The 22,674-nt window shown below is 50.1% G+C and overlaps 1 protein-coding gene across 1 annotated transcript in view; it reads right to left on the reverse strand.

The window, feature by feature from the left end:
- The window catches only part of mpp7a (MAGUK p55 scaffold protein 7a), an 83,449-nt gene that overhangs the window by 29,264 nt on the left and 31,511 nt on the right, over positions 1-22,674 (reverse strand). Inside the window, exons 5-10 of the mRNA XM_080544376.1 lie at positions 20,165-20,296; positions 8,657-8,738; positions 8,121-8,206; positions 6,901-6,975; positions 4,715-4,911; positions 3,857-3,924 (exon numbers count right to left, since the gene is read on the reverse strand). Coding sequence (XP_080400502.1) covers positions 3,857-3,924; positions 4,715-4,911; positions 6,901-6,975; positions 8,121-8,206; positions 8,657-8,738; positions 20,165-20,296 — 640 coding nt within the window. The remainder of the gene's footprint in view (positions 1-3,856; positions 3,925-4,714; positions 4,912-6,900; positions 6,976-8,120; positions 8,207-8,656; positions 8,739-20,164; positions 20,297-22,674) is intronic.

Raw genomic sequence — 22,674 nt, forward strand, 5'->3', positions numbered from 1 at the left:
TCACAGACGTCTTCTCTCTCCACTCCGCAGTTTTTTACCTGGTTCCTCTGGCTCGTCAACCGCTGGTCCCTGACAAGCCATCTCTCAGCTATCTCCTTACTGGTGGGAGAGGCTGCGGAATGACCCCCAGTCAACACCCTGTGAACGGGGCCTGAGTTATGGGGGCTGATGTCACCCTAGCCTCTGGCTAACATGCAGATGGCCTTCCCCTTGAACAAACCGGGCCCTCTTTTTACAGGCTGGGGATGAGGCTGGGCCGAAATTTTCCAGATGACATGAAATGGGATCGTTTTCATACGTTTTTTCGAGCCCATCTTACAAGGACAGAAATTGTTTACAGTCTGGCTGTGGTAATGAGAGAGCTGGTCCGTATTAGGACGTCTGCGTATGATTGAGTTTTATATTGCCGTTTGTGAATGTCATAATGACCGTCCGGAAATGAAAACATTGCAGATTAAAAACACACCACATTGCGGTATTACAGCCCCTTCGAGCTACAGGGGTAGCTGGAAAGACCCTGATTCGAATCTACGGGTGGTCTCTATGAGGTTATCGAGGCCTAACCTTTACTTCTGAAATGGATTATTATTCTTTTCTTTCCAAACTCTCCAAACGCTCGATCTGTGAGCGTTTAGGTAGAAACATTCAATTGACGGATACTTTGAGCAAAGGCCAGGTTCAGAGGCACTTAGTAGAATCTTGGGGCTCCGTTTAGGAGAGATTCAATCGTTCAACAGAGCGGGAGAGAGAGAGAGAGAGAGAGAGAGAGAGAGAGGGAGTGTATGTCTGGAGAGACAACAGCCTGTGGTGTGGAGAGAGAGAGAGAGAGAGAGAGAGAGAGAGAGAGAGAGTGAGAGAGAGAGACTGGGCCCCCTCAAGGTGAGCTTTAAGTACACGCACGTGTTGGGCAACTATACAATCAGACATTGGAGCGTTCGCATGTCAAATGTCTGGACAGACGTGAGACATGTCAAATGTCTGGACAGACGTGCTATGAAGCAGCCCAGAGAGCTGTCAGGATGTTCAGAGAGGATGGTAAAGGAGGACAGCAAACTGGAGGGCCAGAGAGACATACATTTGGGGGGGGGGGGCGGCGGCTATTATCAGAACCAGCCTAGCTAGACTGTAGCCCATCGTGACATGAAGGAGAACTGACTCGAACAGGGCGCAACTGACCGTTGTTGAAATTCAAAAGTCACCCAACAACAACTTCATCTCTAACTAAAGTCGAATGTAGTAATCCACCGTATAAAGAGCGTGTCTTGGAGAGAGGAGGGGGAGGCTGCTATTTATATCCCCCAAACGTTAGGCGTAAATGGACACGGTTAAGTGATGCTCGCCGGCCGGCCCGCCGCTCCAAGATCAATATTGCTCCAGCCGACGGAGCTCCTGGGCTGGAAACAGTGAGACCCCCGAGCCCCCCCCTCCCTAACAGCAGGTCTCCCCTCTATCTTTCAATTAAAGAAATGCTTTCTAGGCCCTGAGGCCCAGCAGAACAGGTCTGTCTGAGGTTTGGGAGGAACTCCCTCCTCTCTCTGACCCAGCCACCGGCGGTCCACAGGGTCACATGCTATTACTCTCTCCCTCTCTCCCTCTCTCCTCCCTCCTGCTCTCATTCTCTACATAGTGTGTCCCTTTGTGTGTGTGTGTGTGTGTGTGTACGTGTGTGTGTGTGTGCGTGAGACAGTGAGTGTGAGTTTTAGTGTGTGTGTGTGTGTGTGTGTGTATGCGTGCGTGCGTGCATGTGTGCGTGTGTGAGTGTAGCACTGAGACTGTAACCTTCCCCTGGTCATCCATTATACCCTGAGACCCTGGTCTTGGGACTCCCTACTGTACACACATACATTATATTCATAAATACACCCGGCCTACTATTAATGGCACATATACACACATTAGCGTACGTAACGTATGCACTGCCGCTGGCTAGGGCTCAAAGGGAGACTTGTGTTTCCCCTGTAAAGGCCGGCCTGTGACAGGGTTTTTACACTTTACACCTGCCTACAAAATGATCTGTGTGTATAATCACTCATAAAGAGGAACTGGGTTATTAAAATATAAAGCAAAAATATGTAGGGGGGAAATAGGGAAAGTTAACAGTACAGTACTGTCTTCCCTAAAACTCTCTCTCGAGCTATTTCTGGAAAGTTCTGTACCGTCGATGCCAGACGACGGTGGTCGGACATAAACCAGGAAGCGACGACATTATAAACGACTTGAGGTTATGATCGAAGCTCCACGTCATGCTATATTTAGGGCGTGGGTGTGTTGCTTCGAGGTTCGCTTCAAAGCCGTTTTTTACAAATGACTGGGACTGTCCCTCCACTCCGAGTGTGGCCACCATGTCGGGGCTACCCGAACAGCGCAGGGATGAAGGCTGCTGCGGTTATTTCCCTACTACGAGTAGTGTATTATCATTATGTCAGTCAGGAAAAAAAAAACGACCCAGAATGTCCTCTAGTGCTACCAGAACCCCGAACCGAGCCAACGGCATCTGTATTCTGCTCGGAAGTCTACATATGTTTTGGGAATGGGAAAGGAAATCGAACTAATTGCTACAGTACGAGAATTCTGTCAGTTCTCATTAAACCCACGGCTTTAACTGTTGGATATGCGTCAGGCTCGGTGATTGACAGAGTGTTGAGAGAGGGAGAGAGGGGGGGGCGCCAGTGTATCGAGGGGGTGATGACAGGCCTCACGTTAAAAGGTATTATGGGTAAGTGAGTAACTGATGAAAAAGAGCAGAGAGAGGGGAACAGAGGGCAGGAATAAACACCTCCCCGCCTGAGAGGCCGTGTGTGTACACACACCCGCCCCGACAACAAGGGCGTCTGTCCGCACGGAGGAAATAAACACCACCGGGAAGACAGCTGGGTTCTGTCTAAACTATTAATGACCCGCATAGTTTACGTGTTAATGAATTCCCTGGCTGTTGGTACCACTTGAAAAGGTGCAATCAGTACCGGTTTATCTTTAAAACAAATATTGACCAGCCAGTACTGATGGACAGGGCCCAACACAGGTGGGGGCCAGAGGGTATAAAGAGGCTACAGACTGACTAACCTTTAAAGTGAATCAAGTATGGGACTGTAGTGAGTTACACGTGCACCACCTCTGCAGTGCTGAGGGCCCTCGGCTGTGAGGCCCCTGTTGTCGTGAGACCGTTTCGCTCCGGCCTGGCCAGCGGCTTGGAGGCAGGGAGGCCCACATGTTCACACACAGTAAAACATGCTAATGTGTAAAGCAGAGCGGGGGAGGTAATTTACTGCACTAAGCCCCCCTATCATATCCTCAGGCCTCCTATCAGAACAGGAATTTGTCATTAGCCTCGTAGCACTCACACGTCGGACGAGGAGAGAGAGGGTCTTCCAAGAGGGGTTAGCCCCTCCGCCCTGCTCCGCTAATCTCCAGAGAGAGAGAGAGAGAGAGAGAGAGGGAGAGAGAGAGAGAGAGACAGAGAGAGAGACAGAGAGAGAGAGAGAGAGAGGGAGAGAGAGAGAGAGAGAGAGAGAGAGAGGGAGAGAGAGAGAGAGAGAGAGAGTGAGAGAGAGAGAGAGAGAGAGAGAGAGAGAGAGAGCCAGACACTACATTTCCCTTGACGAGTGAAAAAGCAAGTGGAATCTCCGACAGTTTCAGGGGGGGGGGGGGGGGGTTAGGGATTATAACTGAGCATGAATCAATCAGAAAACACATCCGAGGCATAGCGGAACCCTCCCGACACCCGTCCCCTCATGTTCTGTCTCTCAGGTGTGTCTGGGGGTCCTGAGCGCTTAGCACGTGGAGAACGACCAGTGAGAACGACCGACTAGCGTTCGGGTGATTTGCAACAGCTCTGTCAGAGGAGATATACGCTTACATGATCTTCGGGTGGAGGAGATTCTCTGGGGTTGAACTTGGGCGGCGGGCCGACGGAGCGCGAACCTCCTGCAGGAACAGCAAAGAAGAGAAGAGAAGCACAATAAAACCATCAGGTTTCACGGCCGCACTGGGATTAATAAACACTTTCTGCTATGATACCCCCGAAACAATCTTAAATAGCCATCAGGATCATTCTTTCACTCGAAAAAAAGGAGAGGAGGAGAAGAAGAGGAAGAAGTAGTGGCGACCCAAAAAAAAACACAATGACTGCTGTTGAAAAAAAAGCTGCAGGGATAAAGGGGAAGCATTGGAGGGTTTTTTTCTTTCGTTCTTTTTTTCTCTCTCAGGGGGACGGTCGGTCGGTCGGACGGTGCCAAGAAACTGCCCCGGCCCCCGAGCTCTGTGTTGCACATCAGTGGCCATCTGAGCCACGCCACTGATGTGCGATTTTTCCATCCCGCTCTCCTTCCAAAGTGGATCAGTACCAGTGCTATCATTTTCTGTCATTACTCATTTCGGGCCAGACGTGCGCGGAAATCCAAAATATTTTGGCAGCTCGAGGTCCGTGAAAAAAAAAAAGGGGGGGGGGGGAGAAGAGAAGAAGAAAAAAGGAGAGAGAGGAGAAAAAATGGGAAAAAGAGAAAAAAAAGAAAGAAAAAAGAAGTCATTCCTTTCATTGTGATGGCAGTGAAACAGTTGGGGGCTGGGCTTGTAATGGGATGGCAGACAGACAGGCCTTCCCCCTGGCTGGGAAGAGGGGATGAGGAGGGAGGGGGGAGGGGTGTGGGGGACAAGAGGGCGGGGGGGGGGGGGGGGGGAGGGGGTTAGGGGTTGTCAGGGTGTCTGGGTAGCTCACCTCTCCTGGAACTGCTTGGAGGGGACCAGGCCAGCGCGGGGGTTGGCATCGCCGTCGTGTCTGGCCTGCCACCAGGTTGCATCATCCTGGCTCATGATCTGAAGGATAGTTCCCCTCTTGAAGCCCAGGCCGGCCTCTTTACATGGGATGGCTTTGTCCTCGCTAGGGTCGTAGTCAAAGAGCGCCTTCACAAACATCTGGAACCAGAAGGAAAGAAGAGAGAGAGAGAGAGAGAAAGAGACACACACAAGAGAAGAGGTGACAACAGTTCTTTTAGATCACCTTTTTGAAAGTGCGTCTCCTCCTCCTCTCCCCTCGGCCACGGTGACACCGAGGTGACGTCTGTCGAGCAGACGCACTTCGCTGTCGCTTAAGCGTGATTGGCCCGGGGAAAGGTCAGTGCAATCAGAGTTAGTCCCTAGAACCCGCTAGACCTAGCCCTCTGGGTGTTTCCATCAACAGGGAGAGAGGGTGGGGTGGAGAGAACACCCCCTCAGACTAAACTCTGTCAGCTACCGAGCGTGGCGAGACTTAACATCTATTGAGTCAGAGGCTCCAAAAATGTGACTCTCCCTGCTCTGTTCTGCACGGTGATTTTCGACTGATTCGCAGGTCAAATTAAGATCAAGTAATCTTTCCCTACTGAGGGGGAAAAGAAAAAAAAGCAACTGGGGAGATTTTTTCTGAGATGGGCTAATTTATCTTGGCAGTAGGGGGAGGGACACACCTCGTCGACACAAGAGAGGTAAGACCTGTGAGGAGGGGGGGAAAAAAATCGGGGGGGAAAAAAATCTAATTTGACGTCTTTTCCCTTTGCAGGAGCTACAGCGAAAGCACCTCGCTGTGTCACAGTAAATTAGGTATTTCTGAGTCACCAGCGAGCAAAGAAAGAAAGAAAGAAAGAAAAAACGAGAGAGTGAGAGAGAGCGAGAGAGAGAGAGAGAGAGAGAGAGAGAGCGAGAGAGCGAGAGAGAGAGAGAGAGCGAGAGAGAGACAGAGAGAGAGCGAGAGAGAGAGCGAGAGAGAGAGCGAGAGAGAGAGAGAGAGAGAGAGAGAGAGAGAGAGAGAGAGAGAGAGAGAGAGCGAGAGAGAGAGAGAGAGAGAGAGAGAGAGAGAGAGAGAGGAGAGAGAGAGAGAGAGAGAGGAGAGAGAGAGAGAGAGAGAGAGAGAGAGAGAGAGAGAGAGAGAGAGAGAGAGAGAGAGCGAGAGAGAGTCCTTTTTGGTGAGTCTGTCTGGCTGATTTAGAGAGCTCTCTGTGCCATGTAGTGAAATTATGCTCAGACAGGGAGGTTTTGTTTGGGATAGAAGAGAGAACAGGCTTTCTGGCTCCGAAGCCCCACAGCAGAATACACTAATACATCCTCGCTGAAAGCTCCTGTTTTCTCTCCCCCTCTCTCAACTTTTTCTTGTCTGTCTGTTGTTTTTTCATGTGTTTTACACGTGTACCCAATTAGTAGCACTTCAATGTATTTATTATACCTATAGATAAAAAAGAGTAAACTAGTGTCACGGAGGGGGAGGGGAGGTTGAGGTTGAGCTTTGGCACACACACACATACGGTTCGGATTGATGTCCGAAACGTCCATATTAAAAACATTAAACCATGACAAAGGATACAGCCCCCTCCCTCCCTCCCTCCCTCCTTCCCACCCACACATACATACATACAGTGCGTGCACCCCTGCGTTCTGACAAATGATATTCCAGGATGTGCTCTGACCCCCGAGCTTCAGCTAGGGACCCCATCCAGGAACCTTCTGGAAGTGATAAATGTCTAAGAAAGACAATCCGTCACAACTGTGGGTGTAGAATACATCCACACTCCCTGATTTAGGGAAGGTTCAGTTAAAACACCCACCTAAGTGTAACTGTTCCTCTATGACTCACTGTACAGACACAAACACACACCCCCGACTTACGCCAAACATGTCACAAACACTCTCAGAACACATACATACTACACTATTAGAAACACACAACATGCAAATAAATAGTCCCAAATCCTTAAAAGAAAATAGAGTATTGAAGGTATCCGTGTCCTATGCCTTGATTCTATATAGATTGATTTCCCATTGAGTTCAGGCAGGATGCACTAGAGGCAGTATGCAGAAGGATGGACCTCTCGCTCCACTCATAACGGCCATATGTGTAACCCAATCAACATAACGAGGAAGGCAGGGACCTACCTTGGGCTCTTTGCTTGGCACATCATCTTTGATGCCTGGTATTACTTTAAATGTAATGGCCCCTTGGGACTGGGACTGAAACACAGGAGAAAGACAGACGTACAGAGGAGAGAGACACAGATAGGGGAAACGGGTCAATTCGTTGCAAATAATTCAAACCCCAACTTATCCAATGAGAGACTCTTTAATACTAAGTGCTGTTTTATTTTTCAACAACAGGGTTAGCAGGATCAGATGACTGGCTCAGGGGGTAGAGCCAAGTCTCAAAGCCACTGTTTTAAGCGGTCTCCGGTGTACCAGTCCAAGCTCTCTCTTTTCTCTCCAGCTCTCTGGTCGTACTGATCGGAAGGCCTGTAACTCGCTTGCAGGGACTTACACGGGGGCTGTCCCCTGCCTCTCATGTGGCCCAGGCGTAGCTACTCGTCGCGGCCCAATCAAGGGGGTCCTCCGGGGCCGCGCTCATACAGAAGGGCCGACGTTTAGCCGTCACCACAGAGAGGAATCAAAGGGCCAGATAACTTAAGAGGGCTATAAATCTAACCACGGAGGCCAGGGACTAAAACACATCACAACAGCAGGTCAATGATAATACACACACACACACACGCACAGACACAGACACAGACACAGACACAGACACAGGCACAGGCACACGCACACGCACACACACAGACACAGACACAGGCACAGGCACAGGCACAGACACAGACACAGACACAGACACAGACACACAGACACAGACACAGACACAGACACAGACACAGACACACGCACGCACACAGGCACAGGCACACACACACACACACACACACACAGACACACACACACACACACACAGACACACACACACACAGACACGCAGACACACAGACACAGACACAGACACACAGACACACAGACACTGGCACGCACACGCACACGCACAGACACACACACACACACACACACACACACACAGACACACAGACACTGGCACGCACACAGACACAGACACAGACACACAGACACAGACACACACACACACACACACACAGACACACACAGACACACACACACACACACACACACAGACACACACACACACACACAGACACACACACACACAGACACACACACACACACACACACACACACAGACACAGACACAGACACACACACACACACACACAGACACACAGACACACACACAGATACACAGACACACACACACACACACACACCAGAATGTGAATGATTTCTTCAGGCTTCTTGTCTTCTACGGGGATGCCGTTCACTTCCCTCAGCTCATCTCCCACGTGAATCAGACCTGGGGTAGAGATAAGGGACAGGGGTACAGGGTTATAACAGGGTTATAACAGGGTTATAACACACACAGACCACACACAATGTAGAGATCCTGCACAACAACAAAAACATCTTTATCTATGTAAATCATTGTGTGTGTTGTTTAACAGTGTACAGAGTTCTAAGGGTATGGCAAATCAAGATAAGTCCATGAGATCCAGAAGAATTGAGCACACGGTATTTGTGAGGCTTAGACCTAGAGACCATCGCTTCGGTAGCACACACAGCTCGGGGGTGTATTCATTCCAGCGTCGTTTCATGGTGATATTTGTGATTATTGGGCTTGGCGAATGACCTGTGGTGTACCGATTTCACACAGTGAAACCCCGACAGAGGCATGAACACGCGTACGCTCACACACGCTGCGCAAAGAGGACAACACGGTGAAAGGGAGAGAGGAGAGATAACTCACCACTCCTGTCGGCTGCTCCGCCCCTCATGATCCTGGCAACAATGATGGCTCCTGTGTGCTCGTCACGTTTTATCGTAGCTCCCTGCATCACAGACACACACACACACACACACACACACACACACACACACACACACACAAACATTATACATGGGGTATTGGATTCATGTGTATCAGTATGGCCAGCAATTCCAGCATCCACATCCAAAGTACTACAGGAAGTGTTCTAGTAAAGCCAAAATCAAACTCCAATACAGATCATACAGCACACTCTGATTCCCAATCTCCCTTCAACAGAAGCATCCTGGTCTTGGTTGAAACTCTACACTCTGAAGCTCCGAGGAGCAACGTCTTCCTGGCAGGGGGACATTCATCTTCTCCAGGAGCCCCGGGGGGGGGGGGGGGGGGTTTCTACTAGCCCCTGACTGAGGTGAGCACCCAGCAGGTAGCGGCAGACTCCAGACACCCTGTGTTTTCACTGTCGTCTTTACTGCCCCGCTGCTCAGACTGAGAGACAACGGAGGGCGAGGGGGGATACGGTTTCCCCTTTCCATTTCATAACTGACAGTGTTTTAGCCGGTGATGCGTTTACCAGGGGAACCTTATTCGCTCCGCTGAGACAATGGGACGAGGGTGAGCCAAGCCGACGCGCACCCGGCGTCCCTCCTACAAACAACGTACGCTATACGGGCAACGTGCCACGCGATGGCAAGCGGTTGGACGGAGACGGGTGAAACCAAGCACAGCGCGGGGACGTTATCGGTCCACCATCCGACCCTGCCAGACGGGGCCGGCAGACGTGTCGTCTAGACGGATAGTTTGTCACACGGGGACGTCATCCCCTTCTTTAACCTGTTATTCGAATCATCTTTCGCGACTGTTATTGTTTCTTGAAAGGGAAGAGGCTCCCTCGCTTCAGTCTGAAAAGCTTTGCTTTATTTCAACTGTCTAATAAATTGCCATTCGGGAGCAGCCAGGGGCGTACAAAGACAACCAACCGGGGGTCGGCGACGACGATCCTATTTCGGGTTTCTTCCTGGGGTTTACCTTCCTCGACAGAAGAAGTCAGAGGTGTCACGGCTGACGAGAAGCACATGATCGCAGAGCAGAAGAAGATGTCCAAGACCTGGCGTCTCCAGGACCGCGGCGTCCTCTGGTTTCTACCACTTCTTCTTCTTCGCCACAATTACCGCATCACCGGCGCATTACCGCATCAACATCGCTGTTTTCATGACCCCGTCAGAACCCTAATGGTTTTCTCCGATAATAATTTCCTCAAGGTCTTTTTCGCGCCACGTAGAGTTAAGAGACAACGGGGCCTGATGGAAAGAGCAGGGGCCTAAAGTGGGGATAAGACACTCCTCGGAGCCAGAGATCTTTAAAGATTTCCACTTAATAAAATAATTGGGCCAATTAAGTAACCCGAGATTTCGGTAGGAGAAAAACCGGAGGAGGGGGGGGGGGGGGGCCCACTGTCGGACCCCTTGTGTCAGGGTCACACTCAGCCCTAGCGCCGTGACTTAAAGCAGCTGTGGTGTGTGAGATCGACTAGGGTCCCAGTCAGAGGGAGAGAGAGAGTCAGAGACAAACAGAGATACAAGTCTGCGGAGGCTCTCTAGAGGAGCAGTCAGACGTTTGGGCTGAGGGGTTGCAAGCTTCTCTCCTTTCATCCGGTGGGAATGGTTTTGTCTGCGTGTTGTTGGCCGCAAGCCAGACCCCTGTGATGGATGTTTTTATTATGTCTCGTCGGGAGCTTGTGGCTGGCTAAAGGGTAAATAAATAAGTGAGAAAAGGCCTGGGGGTTGCCTGCCCTCGGTCATTAGTGTAACTGCCCTGGTCATGTGTAGCACATGGGCTAGTACACTATTGGAACTTGACCCACTACAACCCTCTAGTGTGATAAGCCTATCCTGGCCAACAACACCAGGAAGGGGGGGGGGGGTGTATTTCCTGGAATGCCTTGTTCTGAACTCAGTACTGTAGACACAGTAGCCAAATGAGGTCTGGTTGATAAGAGGAAAGACTGCGGCCAAATCATCAGCCAGGCTGGGGTGACTGAAGGGCCAAAAACCCCAACAGGGCCCTTTTCTTAAAGAGAGAGAGAGCAGGAAGATAAACAATAAAAGAGAGAGAGAGGGAGAGAGGGAGAGAGGGAGGGAGTGAGAGAGAAAGAGAGAGAATGTATGTATGAGAGAGAAAGCAGAGAGCGCGGGGGGGGGGTCCTCTATAGCTCCTTGCCAGGACTCAGGGCCCTGCTTGGCGTGGAGACCGGGGGGCAAAACCCTCACAGGGGGCCGGATAGAGACATGAGCAGAGGGACATGGAGACATGGAGACACGCGTTCACCCGGGAGGCAAGGGGGTCTGGGACACATCAGGCGGGAGGCAGCAGAGGCAGATAGAGAGTCGTTTCCGAAGGGAGAGAAGAAAAAAAAAGGGGGGGGGAAACAGAGCCCAGAGTTTACGATAGGGGCCTCTCCAGCCATCGTCTTCTGGAGGGAGACATTAGGAGGTGACGACTAGCCGGGGAGGAAAATGTTGTTCATGTCAACCTCAGAGTCTCGAAATAACGAGTCCTTCACATCCTAACACAGCATAGTCTCTCTCTGCCCGTTCCCTCTTGCGCCAGGGTGAGTCAATCACATTTCAGTACTCTCCGTAACTCGCCCTGATTGTGTTGAGACTGCCCCTCTTCCGCCCCCCCCTGCCCCCCGACAGTACTCCACACGTCCTCGCCACGTCGTTAGGCCCCTGAACGAGCTGGCTGGTACACTTCATCCTCTATCCTCAGGGGCCGAATCAGCTATTCTAGAAGCTGCTTACGGCCGCCTTAGAAGCACTAAGGAGAATGAGAGGCCCCCCCCACCCCCCCTCTGAAGTACAGAGGTAGCTCAACCCCTCCTGACCCTGCCCTCATCCTTCCACCCTGGCCACCCTTCCCCTGTGTCTCAGCCCCCTGGTGCCCTGTGGGTAGTACTATCATCAACAGCACTGATGCATAGCTACCTAATGAGGGGCCATTGCTCTGTTAAACAAATACATAAACAGCCCAGGCATAAAGCAAAATAAGCTCTGGGGCTCCAACCCCCAGGACGGGGAGGGGGAAAGATCCACAAGCAAGGGGGGGGAAGAGAGAGAGGCCTCCCGATGCTAACGCGCCGCGGACGGCTGAGTTTACAGAGACCCCTCAGCACTCGCTGGCACATGGAAGCCATTTCAGCCCCATGTTCACCGGGGATACACCGGCAGAGTACGCCAGGGAGAGTGGAGGGGGGCGGGGGAGGGGGGGTTAACGAGACCCAATGCGCCCCAGTGGTGGTTACCTGAAGACAGGCCAGACGAACAGCCGACAGGCGGAGAGAGGGACTGGAAGACTTTATGATTGATGCTTGACAATCACAAAAGCCTGATGAATGGAGCTATACGCTACACTCGTAATTAGAGGGGGGGGGGGGGGGGCACCACTTAACCATCAAGTGGCTTAACCTCCGCATTCTCACGAATAGGTAGTAGGCCTCACTCTCGGGAAAGGAGAGCGAAAAAAACGTGTCGTTTTGTTTTGTTCTCCTGGGTTTTTCTGAAAGTCTGGGTCTTTTCCGAGTCGGGCCTAAAAATAGGGCATTACTTAAAAGAGAGAGCCTCCCCGAAAAGTATACGTCGGAGAGCGAGCGAGCGATCATCCTGGTGGAATCAGGAGGGCTTTTTAGCCGCGGTCGGTCAATTACTCATCAGTAAGGCGATCCTGAAGCCTCTGCTCCTGACATGATCAGCTCCATATGGACTGGCTGCTCGGAGAGACTATTACTATATTTCTAACACATAAATGCTTCTGATTGTTATCGTAGGCCCGGCCAAAACTCAATAGCTTAATCTCCGGCCGTGTGATGAGAATTGGAGCGATTGCTCATCTATATCAGACCGGTTATTCCCTCCAAACGCATAAAACCCACCAGACATGGCTGCGGTATTAACTACGTGATGACAAATGGCTCACACTTCACATATTCACTCAATGCAGAAGAAAAAGAGGAAAAAAGGAGGAGGAGGAAGGGGGTTGGGGACCGAATCTGGTTTGCTTCACATTATTATACGACGTACGCATTTCTGAGAGAGAACGAAAGTCAAACGATATCTTCCAGGTCCTTTCGACACAGACTCAGAGCGTGCAGGTCGCTGTCCCCGCCAGGGAAGCCATGGCCCCCTCTGCCTGGATGAGCTGTACTACACAGAGCAGGACCCTATGCCCCTGTACTACACAGACCAGGCCCCTATGCCCCTGTGCTCCACAGACCAGGACCCTATGCCCCTGTGCTCCACAGATCAGGCCCCTATACTCCACAGATCAGGCCCCTATGCCCCTGTGATACACAGGCCAGGCCCCTATGCCCCTGTGCTCCACAGATCAGGCCCCTATGCCCCTGTACTCCACAGATCAGGCCCCTATGCCCCTGTGATACACAGGCCAGGATCCTATGCCCCTGGCCGGGCATTCGGGGGGCTGGTGGCTGGGGCAGGGTGTCTGGCCTGGGCATAACAGAGACGTGGGGTCGTAGATCCTCTTACCCAGCCCTACACCCCTCCCCCCCCCCAACCTGCCAGCGAAAACAAGCACAGAGCTCCATTTCCATTTTGGCCCTCTCTCTCGTAACGACCACTCAAAACATTGTCCCGGGAGCGGCGTCTCAGGACCGTGGCATTTCACAAACATTATTTTTCCCTCTAAATTGAGAGAGACAAGGAAAAACAAATGAGAGCGGTTGGCCGTAGAGGTGGACGTGTTTTGACATGTTGTCACTTAACAGCAAAAGTGTAACGGCGACAATAAACTGGGGGCCGCCACTGTGTTGACTGGAGTATTTAGGATAGAAATACACGTTTAGTGGAAACCACATGCTGGCATTTCTTCTAACCAGATGTTAGAACCGTGGAGAAAAAAAAGAAACACAATGGAAACAAGGCCTCCTGGACATTAAAATGCAATTACCTCCAATCATATCTAGTGTAAAGTGTGCCATTCCGCGTTACGTCAGCGCGATGGCATATCGCCCCTTTAACACGGGATCATATCCCAAACAAAGCCAAGCACATTTATGAGCTCTTACACACTTCCTATGAGACAATACCGCAGTATAGTCCAAATAACGGAATGAAATGAAAACGATATTCAGGTAATAATTAATGCATGTGGTCATGATTGGAAAAATCCACTTGGTACCTTTCTAGGGTATAGCTGTATAATACAGTCCTGTGAAGAATGGATTACCAATGGAGATGAAAGACCAAACTGTCAAGAGGAGAGGAGAAAAAAGCCAGAGAGAAAAAGGTACTCCGGGTTTTTATGTTAAACGATTTTTCTAGTTCATGCCACAGTGCTGGAGGAGTATCCCCTCTCCGTGACCCTGTTGCATGCCTTTCCACCTGTTTTATTAAATCACTTGTGATTACAACTAATAAAAACCTACCCAGAAGAACGGGCTAAGATTTCCTTTTTTATTTCCTTAACCCTGGTCCTGACCTGGGGCATAATTAACAAGTATTATGAGAAAAACGAAAATTGTAGGTCATTATCATGATAATTACAGGGAAATTCCAGGGAGGAGCTGCCAGATACTGGTAATGTAGTGCAGGGGCTTGAGACAGACGCTTTCACTTAATTTCCCTCCCCCCCCCCCCCCCCCTCTCCTCTCCCCAACTCTTAATGTTAGATCGAGTCATTACGCACTCGCTGTGAAAACACACTTAGCAGCCCACCTCAGCATTTTAGACAGGTGTGTGTGTGTGTTTGTGTGTCTGAACAGTGCATGGAAGCCACCATGTACATCTATTACCTCCCGGCTATTCCAGGGCCTAACCCGACTGCCAACTCTGTGCTCTGTTGGAATGGGAATAGGTGTGTGTGTGTTATGTGTGTGTGTGTGTGTGTGTGTACAATGGGACAATTGTATTATCTCCTGCCTGGGATTGTTTAGTGTTTTTCGCTGGAGTAATCCCACCAAGAAGAAGACATTTGCGTTTTCACATGTCACATCTAATTCTCCTAAGTGCCCCGGGTGAGACGCGCAGTGGGGCAGTCAAGAGCGCTGCAGCGCAGGAGAGGCAACAATACCCACATTCACCCCCCGACTCTGGGAACGCCGCACGGAATGTGGCACGGACGGAACGCCGCGCGGAAACCCATTTTCGGGGAGGAAGAGGGAGGGAGAGATTAGAAAAACAAGGTTGTTTGGGAGAGTGTAGAACCATGAGACCATTGACGTTTAGGATTACCGATGATAGGAAGAGGTTTTCACTGAGCCTTGAGATCAATATGGGGAATGCGTCTGATGTGGCTGCGCTGGGTGTTTGCATAACCCATGTGACTGGCAGGGAGCACATCTGATAAAGACTCACACATTGTAGACACACACTCTCATTGGCTGTGACCTCCCCTACTGGTGATGGTGGTAGGCGAGGGCTAGCTTGTTTTGCCTCACTCCATGTAATAGAGGTGGCAACACTTCACATTTAAAGCCTTAGTTTATGAAGAGTTTAGAAAGGGCATGTGTACAGTAGTTTATTGACTGTGTATTATTGTTAGTAACACACAAAATAGACTATAATAATAGTAATAATAATAATAATAATAATGATAATAATAACACATTAGACTTATATAGCGCTTTTCTAGACACTCAAAGACGCTTTACAAACTGAAAAGATTGAGTAGTAATAATAAAAATAAACCAAAAAGAAATAAAAGAAAGTATAGGGGCTAATTAATTTTTAGATTACTAAATCTAAATCTAGGTGTCTTTGTAGGACAATCTACTCTGTATACTGCAATTACACCTAGATTTCGAGTGGAGAAGCGGCGAACAAGCAACGCCAGCGTCCTCTCTCGACCGGCATTTTTTGAAAAGCAAAAAATGTGTATCAAGGTTTTATTTTTAGACGACTAAATCTAAACCTATAGACATATGTTAGAGTAAGCCAGCGCTGTACCACCATGGAGCCCAGTTCTCTAGACGTTTCCGCATGTTTTACACCAGAGCACTCCATCTTCCTCAGTGGGCTCCAAAACCCCACATAATCCATCAAGTGAAAGATATATTGCTTTTAAAGCACACAGCTCTATCTTTAAAACACTAACATGTGTGCCGCATCCTCTAATCTAATTTGCTGCTCGAATAATTCTAGTGTCTCATTACTTTCCACTTGGTTTTCAAACGGTAATGTAAACAGACAACAACATCGTTGCTCTTTTAACGACTCCAGTGTCATTAGACCGCTTTCCTTGACTAGTCTAAATTCTTGAAAATCTAAATTAAGAAAATCTCCCCACGAGACGCATTCTATTCTGATTCATTCTGTGTCAACGTTGAGTAAATACTCGATACTCGTTGTTAGACGCACAAGTGCAGCGAACTAATTTGTTGGCGTTGCGATCGCACTGCGAGACAAGAGAGTGTGAGGAGGTCATCATCTGATGCTCTGCGTGTGTGAGGACTCGCAGACGAAAGAGATTAGGCGAGATCCGACAGCTCTGATTGTGTCAGAATTGGAGAGAGGGCTCCACAGCAGATGTCCCCCAAAAAATCCTAGCCTTTCAAAACAGCCAACATCTCATTCGCAATGTCAGTCATTCTCTTGTTCCTGGAAGAACAAAAGGCTAAATGTCAGGTTGGCAAACAGTTCCTAGCCTGATGCCAACGCGAGGGAAACCAACAAACAGACCTGAAGATTTCGGATACCTCATTACTACAGTATGCGCAGTACCAATGAAACCTTATGGCCTGTAACATCAAATCTGTGTGATCAAACTGAACACAGACTATAAAAGAGTTTTTCGTTTTAGAGATCCCATGAGTGGTGATGTTACTATTCCAGTCCCCTAATGAGAAGCCCAGCTGATCCAGAGGGTGGGGGCGGGGGGGGATGCTGGGTGGCCAGCCTCAGCAGGGGCAGAGCTGTATTGATTAGGTATGGGGCATTGGCCAGCGCCAGCTGTCTACTTAGGATGGCAGCACCAGCTGCATGGCATCCTCTATGAGCGCCTGCCTTCCATAGGTAGGAGATGGACCAGTAAGAGTTTCTCATTGAGTTGCACCCATGGCACCCGCTCCTAATGGGAAAACCAATACCCTCGCGCATCATCTTAGCTGGGAGAGAGGAGACAGACCTGTCACATTCCTGGCCGGGGGTTGTGACAGCTGCTAATGATGCCCAACAACCTTGGCTGGGAGTGTCGGGTTCTGGTTGAGGTGCATGATGGGAACGTGGCAAGGTGGATGGCTGAGATGTAGGGAGACTGTCTGTGATGCATAGAGAGACAGAAGGAGAGAGGGGAGAGGAGGGGGAGATGAAGGGAGAGTGAGGAGAGTGGCACTGAGTGAGCCGTAAAAAAAAGAGGTAAAACAGCAGGGCGGACGCAGCGAGCGTCTCAAAGATCTGCCATTTACATCTGCGTCATAGGGGCTTAAAAACATCCAAACGAGAGGAACAGAATCCACCACAGCAGCCCTGGGTACACTCTAATGTTTTCACATTATCTTACGGTCAAGCCCTAATGTTTGTGGTATCACTGTTGATGACTTTTTCACTCTTTTTTTTTTACCATTTCATTTTAAGGTTTTTTTCCAAGTTGCTGAATGAATATAATATGGTGTCTCGGTCTCACTCTCACTCTCCCCTCTAGCCTCCTGGCTCTTGGTTCCTGGCTCGGGGGGTTAGAATTGTGTAACACCAGTGCTTTCTGGCATCTCCAGCCTTTGTCTACAGCGCTCCTATTAGTCAGTCTGTAGTCAGACGCTTTATCACCAGAGGCAAAATCCACTATATTGCAGAAGACAGAAGTTGGTCTTGACGCAATTCTTGCGTTCTGCTCAAATTTAGCTTTTGGTAACCTTATCCAAAATAACACATTCTTTCAATAAAAAACACGGCTGGGCTTATTTTCGGAGCACCCACATGTTTATGCCTCTCTCCAAACCCAATTATTTCATTGTCCCGACATTGAAGCTAATAAATCAGGAGTTTTGGGTTTCAGCAGGAGAGCGGGAGTACGGGGGGGGGGGGGGGGGGGGGGGGAGAGTCCTGAAAGATCGAGTTTTTACGGTTTTGCTAAAATACGGCATGAAGTCATGGTCTGAAAAATGATAGCAATTAATCAGCGCTACCGAATACAATCCATTCAACTAATCACAATTAAGTTAATGGATGAGTCACCAGGAAAGGGCCCGGCATGCTAACTACGGTCCCCCTAAAGACGCAGCCAAAACCTGCAGGCTTATACCACGAGAAAGAGAGAGAGAGAGAGAGAGAGAGAGAGAGAGAGAGAGAGAGAGAGAGAGAGAGAGAGAAAAGAAATTACCACGATACTGTACAGAACTCTTGTTATGATGTCAAGTTTGAGAATTTCAGGCTGATTATATGAAATTGCATGTTAAAGGGCACATCAAAATCAATTTTTTTTGTGGCAGTGAATGAGGACTACACAATTTGGGGTCCTGATTGGCAGCGTTTCTGAAATGGCGGTGACTTCACTGAGACCACATGACCGCCGCTGCCTTAATGTACACGTCCTGGGAGCACAGTACCGCCCTTCTGTCCTCCACACACACACACACACACACACACACACACACACACACACACACACACGCTACAGTTAGATGCCACGCCAAAAAGGCCAAAGGTTAAATCTCTAAAACGGAGAACTTCATCAGAGGATTACAGGACAGTCTGGAGGAAGCGCGCCAGGGCAGGCATCGGTTGTGGCGTGCAGACTATCGTCCACAGCGCTCTCTACGATGACTCATACGGGGTGAACAAGAGTGGTCAAACCCACACGGGCTACACAGCTCCCATGCTGGGCCCTGTCATTAAAGAGAGACAAAGAGAACGCTGGGAAATGAAGGCAGCGAGGGCTCTCGCCGAGACAACCCAGGCGGGACCTCCAGACCACAGTCCAGGACTGGCTCTCTCTCTCAGCCAAGGTGCTTGCCCTTCCCCAGACCAGGCACAAATAGCACCATCAAACAGCTCAGACGTGACATTTCTGGGGGGACGTCAGCCATAATCGGAGGCCTTTGGAATTTATTGTTTTGTTTTCACTCTCGCAAAACAACACAGCCCTCCAAAAGAAACCTAACCCTGCATGACAGTCAGCCCTCAATTAGGTGGAGACCGCATAAGATTAGGGTCACAGGCCACCGCAAGGTCGAACAGGCACTGACAAGGCCTGCCTTAACTGAGGGGACGAGGGTGGGACATCCTCGCAAACCATCACTGGCGTATCAGTCTCGGCAGCCTCTCTTATGTCCCACCATACACCTGTATCTCATTACCCAGCATTCTCCTTGTACCACCACTCTACCAAAACAACAACAACATCACACGTTGTAAATGCATGTTTCATAAGGTCTCACCATCCAAAACACTTAGTGGGGTGTGGGGGGGGGAAAAGCAAGCAAAAAATATAAAAATAAATAACACAACCCGACAATTAAACTTGACCACGGGGTTGGAGTGTAAATCACATTATGGTTTCCAAAACGTGACCTGACGGTATCGTCCGTGGAAGGGGGCTAGCGAGAAAACAATGCGAGAGAAACAACATTCCAGAACAGCCAGGAAGCTGGAAGCCACTTATTACATTGACCAGTAGAGTGGAACATGGAAGAGGCTGGAACCCCAAAATGACTTAGGTGTGTTCCTGTTTCCCCTGGGGTGTGGTTAGAGGGGGGGGGGGGGGGGCGGGGGGGGGTGGCGCCGGCCCAGGGCCAAAGTGGAGGTCTGAGAATACCTCGTCGTAAAAATAGAGCTAGCCCTGGACAGCCCCTAGTAGACCAGATCAAGGAGATGGGAGGGGCCTCGTCACACAACAAAGGGACGGCCCCCCTCTGATGACAGAGGCGTGTGACATGTGACAGGGCCTCGGCCGGAGGGACGGAGGGGGCGGGACGATACGAGAGCTGGCAAATGCCAGACGGGGGCACTGAGGTCAGTTCGGAGCAGGGGAGGGAGAGAGAGAGCAATAGACACAGGGTCAGAGAGGTGAGAGAGTCAGAGAGAGAAGAGAGAGATGGGGTTGGGGTGGGGAGAGCCAGCTGACCACATACAGGGGGGGCCAGTCTGGAATGTGTGGTATGTCAGTGAGGAGGAACTCAAGCAGCCGCCCAGGAAATAGAGGATGAGAGTAAAAAACAAAACGAGCCAGGCCAAGATGCTGCTGCTGCTGCTGCTGTGGCGGTGGTGGTGGTTGTTGTTGTTGTTGTTGTCGTCGTCTGTTGAGGTCAGGACCGTGCGTACGTGACCAGGGAGTATGATGAGGGGGACTTTTTACAGCCGGCCAGACAGACGTACAGGCCAGAATGACTTACGGCACACTCAAATACACTGTCCACATTCCACTAGGTCAGTATCATATCTTATCAGTATTGTCAATCGATCATCATCATTGTCAATCATCATCATCATCATCATCATCATCATCATCGTCATCGTCAGTGTGTTTGGGAGACAGACGTACGAGAGGTTCTTTGTTCTTCACGAGACGTATGATCTTCACAGAGTCCTCGTCGTCGTCGATGTCGTCGGGCAGCGGGGGCAGCTCTGGGTCGTAGCTCTTCTGGGCCACCGTGTCGTGGACGGAGAGAAGACTCTGTGAGGGGGGGGGGGGCGAAAAGAGAGGGGGAAGGAGGGAGAAGGGGACAGGGGTTTGTCATTCAGAATACAAAGTAATAGTCCCCAGTACTGGGGAATAATCAAATCAGCAACACGGCAACAGTGCAATGTACTGTGGCTGTACACCTCTGACCAGAACCCAAGCACTTTCAATAGAAAAAGAGAAAAGGCAGAGAGAGACAGAGAGAGAGAGAGAGAGAGAGAGAGAGAGAGAGAGAGAGAGAGAGAGAGAGAGAGACAGAGAGAGAGACAGAGAGAGAGAGAGAGACAGACAGACAGAGAGAGAGAGACAGAGAGAGAGAGAGAGAGAGAGAGAGAGAGAGAGAGAGACAGAGAGAGAGAGAGAGAGAGAGAGAGAGATAGTTCTGGTTATTCTAGCTACATGTGTTAAGGTCTGGTTATTTTAGCTACATGTGTTAAGGTCTGGTTATTCTAGCTACATGTGTTAAGGTCTGGTTATTCTTATGATTAAAGGTGTTTCAGCGGTGGGCCGGTCCAGAGACGCTATGAATCATGGGAGGCGGAGGAGGAGGAGGACTACGACCCTCCCGTCCCCGCGGCGTTGTTTTCCAGCGGCGGGGCGAGACGCGAGAGTCCCACGGGAGAGTGTTGATGTTCGGTGACGGAACGAAGTAATGAAGTTCTCAGCCGCCTCAGATATTTCACACGTTCGCGAAGCCGGGGGATAGAAGAAGAAAGAAGAAGAAGAAAAAAACAGGGGGGGGACACAGACGAGAATGATCGCATTCAGAGAGAGATTCATTTTTCAAACTATTTAACGACTGTGTCCCAAAATGCTCGGGTTGGAAGCACGCCGCGTTTTCCATGATATAAAAAAAAAAAAAAAAAACATCTTCCGATCGTGTGCCAGAGGGAGTATGAGAGGGGGAGAGAGAGAGAGAATTGGAGGAGAGGAGAGAAGAGAAGAGCAGTCTGGTTTATTACAAGGCAGCACGCTGCACTACAGTGTTCAAGATGTTCCTAAAAGAGACCAGATGGCAGGGTAGCGGAGACAACTGGTGCACTGGCCCCACGCCACTGGGAGCCCCAGTCTGACCAGTAGCGACCTTGAGGGCGCCTCAACGTACAATATATACTGAGCTGGAACTGTTTGTGTTGTGTATCTCCTTCTTTTGAGTGTTGATATGGTCTTTTTCGGTTTTCGGTTTCTAACCCTAAGCCTAAACCCTGGGAAGATTGAAATGTGGGGAGGCCGAAGCCATACCGGGAATATCTCTAAGCAACACTGAAAATGTCTTCGCAAGATGTTCCTTATCAAAAGAAAGTAGTGTACAGGTACGGTAGGGAGAATTGTATAAAGTGTGTGATGCACGCACGCACACGCACGCGCATGCACACACACACTTTCTATAATAACAGACTCATTCAACTAGCCAGTGAATTAAAACAGCTTGCACCAGACCATGCCTCCGTTCAGAGCTGAATAAAATATTACCGAAAAAATATTTTCACAGAGGAACGCTTTTCGATTTTGTGGCCACATGTCTTTTTCCGTTTTTCTTCCTTTCTTCTCTCACTTTTCTTTTTGGGGGGGGGACGGGGGACGGGACGTTTTAATGTGGCGATGTATCGAGTTTCCAGAGTTTCCGAAAACAGGGCCGATGAACGCCGCCCTGTGCCACTGTGATTCCGGATCAGAGCGGGGGTGGACGGCGGGCGGTGGGGGGGGGGGGTTATTGCCATGGGTGAACACACGCCGTGTACCCCCCCCCCCGGTGGTGTGTTGCTGTCACTCACGACACTCGATCTTCTCCTCAACAACATTAAGGCCTCGTTCCCCGTGTGCCAATCACACGTTGTCCGTTTCACCGCTGCGACGTTCCCTGGGCAGGGCCCCGAAGAGCGGACCTACCGCAACACCACATCCTCAAACCAACCTCCCTCACCTCGGCTCCCTGGTCCCCAGTGCTCCCCTCTCATTTTCATACACACACACACCACACACACACACACACACACACACACACACACACACACACCAACCTTTCCCCCACTGACCTACCATTTGCTCCTTCCCTTAGATCCCTATCCATCAAACCTAATATCCTGAACTCTGAGTGTCCTCTCATCGATGCCCGCCACTTCCTCGGGGTCCAACACCCACCCCATCACCCTCCTCCCCCCTATCCCCCTGTCAGCTCCTAACAGGCTGGCCGGTAATGCCTTGTAAAAACTACCCGATCACAACCGCTGCAAGGTAGCAATAACAGCACCATGCTAATAGATAGCACATGGCAGAGGCCCGTGCTTGTGGGCCGATGACACACGCGCACACGCACACGCTTGCACGCGCACAGACACGCACACGCGCACACTAGCACGTGTACGGAGGCA

This window comes from Nansenia antarctica (assembly GCF_963989245.1).
Source record: "Nansenia antarctica genome assembly, chromosome: 13".
Taxonomy (NCBI): domain Eukaryota; kingdom Metazoa; phylum Chordata; class Actinopteri; order Argentiniformes; family Microstomatidae; genus Nansenia; species Nansenia antarctica.